This window comes from Dermacentor albipictus, chromosome 3 (genome assembly GCF_038994185.2).
Source record: "Dermacentor albipictus isolate Rhodes 1998 colony chromosome 3, USDA_Dalb.pri_finalv2, whole genome shotgun sequence".
Lineage (NCBI taxonomy): Eukaryota > Metazoa > Arthropoda > Arachnida > Ixodida > Ixodidae > Dermacentor > Dermacentor albipictus.
In genome coordinates, this window is record NC_091823.1 from 90,704,842 (window position 1) to 90,717,252 (window position 12,411).

Consider the following 12,411-nt stretch of genomic DNA (forward strand, 5'->3'; position numbering starts at 1 on the left):
GACGTTATATAATATTGGCAGTTTTCTACGTATAGAAAAGTTTTATTACACTGTCGTAAATTTAGTGCTGTACCCCCGTCCGAAAAGCTTATGCAACTTTAAAGAACATTCATGATAACTTACAAGCCTTGTCACTTCCCGCCTTATAAATTAAGATACGTTTCGCTTAATAGACAATTACCAAGACTGTGGAAGTGCTGTCCAGCCTTGAGTATTTAGGCTGTTCAGCTAGCAGCATCTAAAATACTGCTCATTCTATTGTATCAGTCTACAGGAGTTCGACTGCTCGGAAAAATGTGAGGGAAAAAAAGTAGAGGACATGAGCAATCAGCAGTTCCTGTGTTGAGCAAACTTTGCCTAAGCGAATATCGCATGAACCTACGACCTCGCTTAGTTGAAATTTGCAATTGCGTAAGAAGTATTATTCCATAGTGAAGAAATTTCTACGCCGAACTGATCGGAGCAGTCTGGCAAACACCGTTAGAACGGCCCCCTCTGTTCTCCATACTTTCCAAAGTTTAAACCTCGTCAGCGGACAGCGCCCTGCGAACTCAAGTACACAGAACGGTTGCGCGTGTTTCCTCTAAACAGGTCGAACAGGGTGCATTTAGGGTTTTATTTTCCTTCCCAACTTTACCACGTAAAGCCTTCGAACTAGTCCCGGGCGTGTCGGGTTATGTGGGGCGACAAGCACGCTCTCCATCACGCCATAGCAGCCAGGAGGCAAAGGACAAAGGCGCCATCGACGTGCTCCCAACGCGCGCAGTCTGTTCAGTACACGAGAGGGCGTTAATGAAGCCCCCCTTATCCATTGACGAAAAAATGCGATGCCGAACAGAACTTTCCGGAGCGTGTCAACACGACCCCGGTAGCGACGATGGAGGCTCAGACGGAGGCTCACGGGGAGCCGCCAGTATTTCAGCGGTCTCTGGGGCTTCATCGATATGCTCCGTTTTGTGTACACTGCCCCCTGGCGACGCCTTTTGAGATTGATAAGAGCGGCGATGACGACGCTGCGTATTTGTCTTCGGGGCTCAAGCTCGAACAAACATTGATGGGCGCACTAATTCGAGTATTCGAAGTGGATCGAACATGCCTCTTGCAGGTTCGTAAGAATGTTCGCTGTTCTCTAGGACTGAACAGCCTATACGCTCGGGGAGGAATAAGCGCGAATGTGTTATTTCTTATGCAACAGGCAAGTACATCTGACAGCACTGCAGTACAGAGAACGTTCGTTTGGTGGCAGTAGAAAATAACAGACATAAAGAGTGTTCTTAAGATATCATTTTGTCGCAAACGATATAACTCGGCCTCATCTTTTTCTGTATTTGTATTAGGCCAAATAATGCGAGTGTTTCTTTGCTTCGTTGTTTTATTCATTTTGTTTTTATAGAATATATTATTTTGAGGGCCCTGCAGCGACTTCCAAAGGGGTAACGATCTGTAAGAAGGAAAACGTCGGAATGACACCATCGGGAGGCGCATGACCTCCAAGACGCGTTTCTGGACATACTGCTTGTTGCGTTGGCTGCAGAAATATCACGACACAAGGCAAAATAAACACTAGAGGAAACTAAAAGACGAACGACCGAGCCGTTAGATAAAATAATGAAACGCGTGTCGTGCACCAAATGCTCAAAGAGATGGATGATCTTCAAAGTCGAATTCTAGGGCGTGCAAAATGAATGAGTCCTGAGAATACACACGTTTTCCTGTTCCTTAGTCATGTGACATGTTCTAAGTTGTTTTCGAACAATGGAGTTGGGTGAGTAACCCAAGATTTTGGAAGGTTCTTGCAGCACATGGCGTGCTGTCTCATGGAAGAAACGGCGACATTGATCTCCTTGCATACTTTCCCTTGCCTGAGCATAGCTCTAGAAGTTGCAACAGCCAAGAACACGTGCGTATTCGGTGATGCCAGAACAATGCGGTACGCTCTGCTAATATTTTTTTTTGTGTGGATGTGATATTACTGACAGAAAATCCACGTAAAAACTTATTTCTGTGTACTCAAGATTTACTTGTTGATAGGTCTTAACCAGGACAATGCAAGACTTTGACGGCAGGTTTCTTCGCAAAAACTCGAAGCTTAGACAGGATACATGACGAACACAAGCACATGTTTTTGTCAATTCACACAAGTGTATATGTTTACGCTTGCGTTTACCAACTCGCCCATACCAGTACCCTACTTAAATGGGAGACATTTTTCAGAGAGCACGATTTGGTCACTAATGTTAATACAACAAGCATCAGAGAGTGAAAAGGACGCCGCTGGGTGCGTCCAATTTGACCGGACTGGTGGACCGTATTTTCGACATTGCTGCAGAGCCTCATTATTCGGTCTACAGCGTGCACAAGCCTTATTCTATCTGTTCATTTTTACTTCATCTCTCATTCCTCCCTCGGCCAGAGGAGGGTGGCTAACCGGGCTTAGTCCTGGTCACATTAGGGCCTTTTTTTATCTGTCTTTAAGTATATGTTGCTAACAGCGATAGGTCGCGCAGTAAGACATCGTGATATGATAGTGCTATCAGTATTCTATTTTATGTCCACTGCAGAACGAAGCCCTCAAATCGGTCCTGTCTTGCACTAGCTGACACCATCGTGTGCGTGCAATTTCATTTCATCATACCGCCTTTTTTCAGCGCCATTATCGACTGCGCATTCCTTCCCTCGGCACTCATTCTGTATTTCTAATAGACCATCGCGTATCTGCCCAACGCATCGCATGGTATGGCCAGCTGCGCTTCTTCCTCTAGAATAATGAAGAGTCTATAAGAGTGATATCCCTTACGGGATATGAGAGCTCACATGTGTTACCACAGCCGTATACATTTATGCATCATAGCACCAATCTCCGTAGCAGCAAAGTATACCAGAGAAGTTCTCTGCTTTACGACTACATTGTAGTAGCTAGAAAGATGGCTGTGGCTTAGCTAAGGTTAAGCCCAGGATGCGAAGCATACTAGCCTTTATTTTAGTTGTTGAACCACTCTTTAGCCTGGTGAACTGCTGTTGCTTGGCTATATTTGGTTCGGCTAGATGAAGAAACAACTCATGCAGGCGAGCGCACGAGCTGAGACCCGGCTATGAAGCTACGCGGCCGCAAGCGAGCGCACGAGTTGAGCCTCCGCTTTTGCAGCTGTTATGACGTCATATGGTAGCTACGCGGCCGCGCGCGGCGCAGCAAGAAAGAGCGTGGTTGTGCGGCTAGTATGCTTCGCATAAAAACGTTATGTTACAGCGACTGCGGTGATTTGGCGAAAGGCCTGAAAGCATTCACAATCGCAGTTTTTTAGCTTAATTTTCTTGTCAATTTTTTTTGCGGGCGAATGTTAGGTTGGTTTAAGAATAACAAGCTTCATAGTAGCCAATTAGCGAATTCCGTCGCAGCTGCCAAGAACGACTACAATTACAAGAACACAAATTAGCTAAGAAAGTGAAGCCGCACTCCCTCAATGTACAACGATGTCTTCTCGGGTTTAGAAACCTAAAAACGAGATTGTCTAGCAAAAATTAACTGCAATTCGCCTTTATAAGATGGCAGTCCGGGGAATCACGTGCTATAGCAGGTTTTATTCAACCACAGACGTCTCTTTTTTATCATTCTTTCAGTGCCCAGCTCTTAGTGACACGTTCCTCGGTTGAGCATTAGCGTCCCTTGGTGTAACCACGCGAACATGCTCGTGCCACTGCTCGCACATTCGTCGTATTCTACCACAGTTGGCTCATCGGCGTCCCTCGGCCTAACCGCGCGAACGCGCTCATGCCACTTCTCGTGCGTTCGTCGTCGCCTTCTTTCACACCTGGCACCGATGCCTCTCATCATTCCAGCATTCCCCTGGTGCCTCTCGTGCTCGCGCCACTGCTCGTGCGTTCGTCGTCGCCTTCGTTCACCCCTGGTACCAATGCCAACGTCCCCCTACTGCACTTCGCGCTCGTGCCATTGCTCCCGCGTTCTAGCTCTGATGCGGTTCATCATGACAGTGTTCCCATACTGGCCATTAGCTATCTGAAATTTGAACAAAAGAGAATCTCGGAAGAAGCACTCCACATTTTACTCAAAAACCCTCCCAGGAGGGACATAACTTTTATTTGGGTACCGGCCCATGAAGAAGTCCCACGCAACGAAGCCGCTCATGAGCTGACCCGAACACTCTACCACCGGGCAACTCTAGAGCAGCCAGTTCCAGGGATAAAAGATAGCATGATCACGTACAGGGAAATTGTCGATCACTACAAAGCCGAAAGAATCATCTTTCGACCTCCGCATCGGTCTCTCTCTGTGGAGGACGCTCGCATTTGGTGACGCCTCCAGGGAAACAATTATACATCACCATATTGTATCTACTCAACACAGACGAGGGACTATAACGACGTCCTCTGCAAAATTTGTACGCAAAAAGGTACGCTAGACCATATAATATGGGAGTGTGCTGGCTCCTCAGGGGCCAAGGAAAACATTGACAGTAGAGAAGCCTGGGAGGCCTTGCTCCAGAGCGAGCCTGAAGACGACCAGCATCGAGCAATCCGCCTGGCCGTTGAGGCCGTGAAGACTCGCCGTCCTCAACGCGCGGGGACTGCTTCGTCCTCCTCCCCTACCTACGTGTAGGTTAAGAGGCGGGCACCCCAGCTCGGTGGAACAATAAAGTTTTCAATCAATCAATCAATCCCATACTGGCCCTTCCTCTGCGAAGGCGATGACGGCACTGGCCCACTGCCAGTTGGTGCGGTGATTTCGGGCTAAAATTTCTTGATTCAATATATCGCGAAATGAAGACACCTATCGAGCTGCACTTAGATTTCGCATTAGGGAGTTACGTAATCGTCGGACACTTTTTATTTACGAAGTCCAACTCTGACCAAACGTAGCAAGTGAAATTCATTTGCATTTAGTTAACTCTACAAATGAAAAATTCGCCTCGCTTTTCAAGAAAGCAAGGTGTTCCGACGACAAATTTGTTGCATCTAGATGAGTTTACACCTCATAATTATGTAAAAGTTCAGGCCAGATTTGTGGAATTGATTGTGTAGACGACAACGGTCGAATGCAATAATAGCAAGAAAATATGAACCTGCTAAACAGAAGCCTAATAACAGGTATTGATATCCAAGCAATGGTAAACTAACTACTGTTATCAGCGAAATAAACTAAGTAATCTGACATTTTCGTCGGTGGAATGTGCGGCATTTTCATTTCCAGCTCAGTCGTTGAGATTCTGGCGTCTATCCTGTTACCTTCCTTTTAGTGTATATTAATGTTTTCTTTTGAGTTTCTTTATGCACTATAGTAGCTGCGGTTGGATATAAACGCGTTAGACTCCAGTTTATCGTATGATTTACTCTATAGCTGCCCGTTATTAGTGGCATGACCAGGTAAATTATTAACTCCTTATAATTTCTTGGTTGGCACACCGGTAAGGCAGCTGCGCGTACAAAACACGCTTTCACACCAGATCATTGTTTCTTATACTTAAACTAGACATTTTAACACAACCATCATGGCAGTAAGCCTGCACGTTATGTTAGGAATATGTACAGTGAACGAATCTAGAGGAACGAAGGCAATGAAACAGCTAGCGCACCAGTGCTGGTTTGCAACTATTGTTCTAATTTAAAAAGAATACACGCATAAAGAAAAACTTACCACGAAAGTTCTAATTAAAAAAAAAGGTGTACGCGCGTGTTTCCATTCCAAGATGCATCCCACGGCAGTTTAAACATTCCGTATGCTAAGGCCCTCGTTATGGCAACATCGCCATTTTTATCATCTTCCTCATGTTCTTCATTAAAGTTGTTTTTGTTTCATAGGAAATGGTGCACGTTTCGCACAAGTGTACTTCGCACGAGCTATCGAGCTATTAGCAAGTTTTCTACTGCTGCAAGGAAGCAGGAAATGCAGCCACGCAATCTGCCTGCTAAACAAAGCAGCAGGACAGGTGGGCCGAATGATTAGCAGAGTGGCACACAAGAGACATGGCATGAAAGAGGAGGACACACTCAGGTTGGTCAACAGCCTGATAGAGACATGGCATGAAAGAGGAGGACACACTCAGGTTGGTCAACAGCCTGATAGTGAGCCGGGTCACATACTCACTGCCGTACCATGCAATCACCAAAACCGAAAAAGAGCAAGTGGAGACCATCCTCCGGAAAGCGTATAAAACTGCTCTCCACCTCCCAAGGAACACATCCAACGACAAACTCATGCAACTTGGAATCAGCAACACTTTTGAAGAACTAAGGGAATGCCAGCTCAAGGCACAAGTACGACGACTCAGCACTACAACAACGGGAAGGGCGCTCCCGACAAAGCTAGGTCGGGAAGTAGAAAAACCACAAAGTAGCAGGGCCACAATACCAGACGCACTAAGAAAGAAACTACTCCCACAACCTATCCCTTGCAACATGGACCCAAACCTCCATGCGAGTAGGAGACAGGGGAGGGCAGAGTTTTACGAAAAGACGATGGGACATCGGGACAATACAGTCTATACCGATGCGTCTCTATACTCACAAGCACACAAAAACAACGCGGCAGCGGTAGTAATAAATAATCAAGGAGAATTAATCACAGGACTCACGGCCGAGATGGCTAATTGCTGTCGCACTGGCAGCGGAAGAAGGTTATAGAACAGGAATATCCCTCAATATTCTAACAGATTCAAAAGAGGCGTGCCGGAGCTATACAAGAGGCAGAATTAGTAACACGGCGCTCAAGATCCTCAGCAGAGTTCCAATCGCTAAGGGACAACCCACACATAACATTATCTGGATACCAAGCCACGGAGGGATCAGGGGCAACGAAGGGGCAGACAGCCTAGCTCGAGGGATGACCAGCCGAGCAGGAACGTCAACCGACCCAGAGGGGCCACAGATCAACTGCGGGAACAGCTATTCAGAGCTATTAGACCTCTATAAGGGGCTAAGATATCAATATCCCCCACCACATAAAGCATTAACAAAGGAGGAGGCCGCAGGATGGCGGAGACTGCAAACGGGCTTCTTCCCAAACTTACACATACTAAGTAGGATGTTCCCCACGCAGTATAGCGCAACCTGTCCGTGGTGTGGAGCTAAACCAACATTATACCACATTACATGGGAGTGTACAAGAAACCAGGCACTCCAGAAACACAAAACACCAAGTGCGGAGCAATGGGAGAGTTGGCTCACCAGCCGCGAGCTAGGGGCTCAAAGAACTCTAATAGCGCACGCTTGTGAGGCGGCCCGGCTCAGTGGAGCCCTGGACTAGGGGCCCATCCATGGCTGAAGAGGACCCAAGCTTCAAGAATGAAGTCTTCGGCCTCGACCCGCTAAAACCTTAAAAGAGTCAATAAAGTTTTCCATTCCATTCCATTCTCTACTGCATGCTTTGTACAGTTTAGTGCACAGACTATGATTCCTTCAATAGCTAAGCATTTTAATAATGAGCCTTTGTACGCCATTTCGAATGTCAACCTTGGGTAATACGGCTTGAACAATCAAAACTCTCTTTCCTCGCGCATGAGTTTTATGCTCTCTTTGTGCTTGTTCTTAGGGAAAACTTTGCATGTGGTCTTCACTTTAGCAAGGTCGGTGCTTGAATATTGTGCTTAAAGTAGATTCATTGTTGCAGCGTGCCAGTGCCTGTAAGTTATTCCGAGCTTACTAAGTGATAACTGGTGTGCACGTGGTCATCATGATGTGCAGGGTGCTTAGCCGCAATTTCAAGTTAAAGGGATGAAGACACAGCCCGGGACACACAAAACTCTCTTTACGCATAAGATCGTTGATCCCACCATGTGGTATTCTGTGAGTCACTGGACATTTACGCTGCTAGAACTGTGCAAACAAGGTTCGGAACAGTGGTTTTTTTAGTGGAAAAAGTGTAATTCAAACAAGAAATTTGCACACTAGAATAGCATAGCGGCGCTCTGAGAAGTGCACTTAACTGTATTGTTTGAAAGGCGCGAAAATGCAGGGGGAATAACTGTGACCTGCACGCAACAAAGGAGTTCTGAGGAAGTTGTTTCGTTTACACAACACAGCTCTATTTGAGAGATATACAGCTCCTGACTGCTGGTGCGTTCGTGCTTTCTGAAAACATTCAGTACGATGTATTTTCAGTATCCATAGTGTAAGGGCTGTCATTATTTCGACAACTAGAAGAGTAATGAAAACGGGCACGTAGCAAGGCGGACGAAATGGCAGGAAAATTTCTCCACGTGGCCGAAGGAGAGGAGCGTCCTCGTTAACAGTGAAATAAAAGACTGGTGGATGAGTGGGAGATTTGTACTCGCCGGCTTGACAGGCTAGGTTCTACGTGGAACAAAAACAATGTCTTTGTTTATCTCGGCAGCTTTTTTTTTTTTTTGAGGGTTGTAGAACAACTGGGAGATTGGAAAGTTGGAACGGATTTATTTTCAGGTAGGCGCAATGAAAATGTGCACACTAGGCAAGGAAACAATACAAACACAGTGAAAACACAGTAGCGCAGTTTCAGTTGTCGCTGTTGCCTCCTAGTTTGTATGACGCCTGCAATAAAGTGAATTTGTGGGCATCAGGATGGGGCAGCAGCGGCACCACATAGACGCCCGAAACCAGCCCTTCTTCGCATTCGTTTCGATGTCATGCCTTAGTCTTTTGATGAGCTTGCCCTACCGTTCCCCGCGATACACCAGCCTCCTTCAAGGATATAGACGTCTATATCTTCCTTTATATTGCCTTATTGCCTGCACACCTATTTTCAAGCCAAGCTTGTTTCTTCCTCGACAATCATGCACGTTGTCCTTCTGCATTATAACTATAGCCCCTCTTTGCGAGCTGGCCAAACCCTTGTGTGGAACATGGTGCATAAGCCTATGCTGTGTTCTGTGAAGTTTGCTTGCATGCATGAGCTTTGAGAAATTAAATGCGTGCTTACCACTTAGGACAGAGCGAGTGTGTCTCTCATTAATAGTGGCAAATGCTTGTAAGTGCACAGATGCGCCTATAGAACTGATTAGTCGTGAAGGAATGGCGCTTCTACTTCTTAATGGGAATGTCTATCGGGGACTCCTTGTGTACACTGCAAAATGGGAAAGTTTTGGTAAGACCGCTACGTTGTCAATGCAATTAGAAGCCATCGAATCAAAGCTGACCCTTCGGGTAAGTAAAGTTTTCCTGTTTCCCAAGGTACGCGAAGTCCGGCGAAAAATTTCAGATGACCAGATGATCATATAACTTAGTCAAGGAGTGCAGAACTACTGCAATGTGGGTGATACTGACTCATGGTGTGGGACGGCAGTAAACATAAAATGTCACAGGAAGAGGAGGAAACGATGATACCGACGCAGCCTACAAGTACCGTTTTTATTGAAACGCAGAGCACAGGGTAAAAAAAAACACACCAAGAGCCAGACAACAAATACAATAATGCAATAAAGACAAGAGGCGAAGTAAACAATCTATCAGACGGCTTTGTCTATAAGTTGGTGCTCCGACATGCACAGCATAGATAAAACTATTTTTCGGTCAACAAACTTGCGGAATGTCTAACGCACGCGTCTCATGTCATAATAGGGTGGAGGAGTTGGTTAACACAAGCCTGCAGTACCACTTCTAGTAGTAAGCGTCCAAGTGGAGGTATTTTGAGTTCCCGAGGAAGAGATCCCTGTTCCTACAGTGTGATATACGAATCCATCCCATTGGCCGATATCATTTCCTGCAAGGTAATTGGGACTAGTAAACTACCACAATGTTCCATGGAAGGCAGCCTTCTCCGTGCTTAATTTCACAACAGGCTCCGCTATGCCATTTAAAGCTTTGCTCTTCTTGCTAGCATGAAGGCACAAATGTAAACATTTGCGTGCTTGACGAAGACAAGCGAAGTGATGCCAATGTAGCCCGCTTAGCCACTGAATGAAAGACACCCACTCGCATGCAACTAGAAACAGCGAAAACAAACGAGGGATGTATCATTGACAAGGCAGTTACTCGACGCTTTCATATTCATGCATTCAGCATGTTAGACGAGTGAAGTCTGTAACGCGTATACCATGCGCGCAAAGCTTCTTAGAGTAGCGTGAAAAGTTTTATGCAACATAAATAAAGTATTCCGCAATACTTTTGCGAGGCGCAGACAAGACCCTGTGCCGAAACTTTCCATCTCAGAGGAATGCATTATAGACAACGTTTTGGAGTGCACACTGTTGTCACACGCTGAGGGTTCGCTGAACTCAGACGCACATATTCTGCGTTCCATTATTGTTTAAGTTGAACTAGCCGATGTAGACAAAGATATTTCGTGAGCCCGAAATAGCATTATTTGTTCGTAGAAGAGTTAACTGCTGGGCTAGATGGTGATATTGCGTACTGAAAAGATTTTGCATCAAAAAACAACAGACACAAGAAAGACAATGACACCATGGGCGCTTTGTCCGTACAATGTGACAACGTGTACGCGTTATATGAAGCATACCTGAGAACTTTCGTCAGTGCAGTGTTTGGCCTCCAAAGTTACGTCGCACCCTCTGAATGCTCACACGTGGCACTGCCCTGCCTTTCACAAAGTGCGCTGAGCACTGTGCTGCAGGGCTTAGTCAAGCAGCACGCTTTACAGCTTCCCACGTTTACTCCTTTTGATTTGATTGATTGATTGATTGATTGATTGATTGATTGATTGATTGGTTGATTGATTGATTGATTGATTGATTGATTGATTGATTGTCCTTTTTTTCTAGTGCTTTGCACACGGGTTGTCTCGGCATAGCGACAATACCATGACCTTACCCATAAATGGCAATCGTTGATGGCGAGATATAAAGTTTTCTTGTTTAGCGACTTTTTGCGGCAAGTAAACGGGATAGTTGTTGCAGACGACGTGAAAACTAATGACAATCGTTACTAGGCATCTTTGTTAAACTTTCGCATCGAATATTTTGGCGCGTATCAAGTGGTCATAATCAAGTTTTCAACTATATGGCTTCTCTCATCGCAAGTGCATATAGCTTGAGTTAGCTGTCAAGCTTGCACAGCCTTGAGGGCAAGCGTGTCGGCTATAGTACAAGCCGACGACCCTAAGGGTGCGCTGCAATAATTTCGTAATTTTTCACTTTTTATCGCCTGCGGGCGTCGCTGGCATCCGTTGCCACCCGATTTCATGAGATTAAGTGCGATTCACGCTGCATGTTTAACCAATAAAAACAAGAAGAAAGAAAGAAAACCGCAGCCAGACGTCACGAAGTTCAAATCAGGAGGGAGAGTTAACGATATTGGTGGCGATACCACGTGCGACCACGCAAGTAGTTGCGCGTGGTCGTTTAATATGAGGGCGCCGCTCAACCGGACGGCGACGGCGTGTCGGTTGCGTTGGGCGCCGCCCACGCCGGGAAATTCTGCACGCCGAATACGAGCGGCCCCAGAGTGTGGATGCAGACGAGCTCAACGGTGACGCACACCATGTTCATGAGGAAGCCCGGAGACGCCTGCGAACACGTGCGAATGCAGACACGTATACGCGTAATTCGGAGCCGCCGAATACAGGCGCCGTCTTCCACCGCTTCAAGCACTTTACGTGCAGAATAATGCGGAGCCTTAAATATCAAGCTTGGTATGAACTAATTATTATTCAAATCTCTCTGACTAACCTTTCATAGCAGTTGGTATTGATCGAGTTTTTAGAACGCGACGTGTTGGACGGGCACTATTAATTAACGCTATCAGCGTTCCCAAAAATAGCGCTATGGACGGGGACGAAAAGTAATCCAAACGACAGGATGGGCGCATCCTTAGCGCTGCTTTAAGAACAATGCCGAAATGACCCAACATGCCCAAATCAATGTATTCTTGTTAATTAACGCATGTTTGTATGGTCTTTGGGTGGAATCATGACATTGAATTATAGCCTGAGCCTTAGCCATAGCCGTAGCCTGAGCCTTTGTTCACTCAAGGTATGGTCAGTCGAACGCATATAATTGCGCTGTAAATTAAAGATGCGGAACTTCCTGTTATCCCTCACGTCCTTTTTCTCTTTTCCCTTGTTCCGCCTTACCGAGTTTGCACTTCCACTTCATTACACTCGGCCACTATACGCACTGTACTAGAGCTTCATGACAAAAATCGGTTGGCAAAAAAGATAACGTACTTAAATAGAAATGGTATGGCTCACGGCAGGGTCGGTACCATTTAGCGCACAAATATTGCCCAATGAAGTAAACAATGCGCGTGTACCACGACCGCTGCCATAAATGTAACTTGCGTTCCTATTAAAAACAAGCGACTTTCGCAAGAGAATCAACGGTTCACGGACGTCTGTCGGGCATCTAGACAAGGGACGTCTGACAATTAGTTGCGCGCAGAGCAACAACTGTAACAACAACAACATTTCTTTTTTTGTTCACAGCTGATGTCGCGGTTGTGTTATCACAAAGGTAGTTAAGCTCCCTC

The 12,411-nt window shown here is 45.9% G+C and overlaps 1 protein-coding gene across 1 annotated transcript in view; it reads right to left on the reverse strand.

Annotated features, from left to right (window-relative positions):
- Nucleotides 1-11,213: 11,213 nt before the first annotated feature.
- Nucleotides 11,214-12,411, reverse strand: part of LOC135902949 (solute carrier family 13 member 2-like) — a 38,398-nt gene continuing 37,200 nt past the window's right edge. Inside the window, exon 14 of the mRNA XM_065433289.2 lies at nt 11,214-11,450. Coding sequence (XP_065289361.2) covers nt 11,304-11,450 — 147 coding nt within the window. The 3' untranslated portion in view covers nt 11,214-11,303. The remainder of the gene's footprint in view (nt 11,451-12,411) is intronic.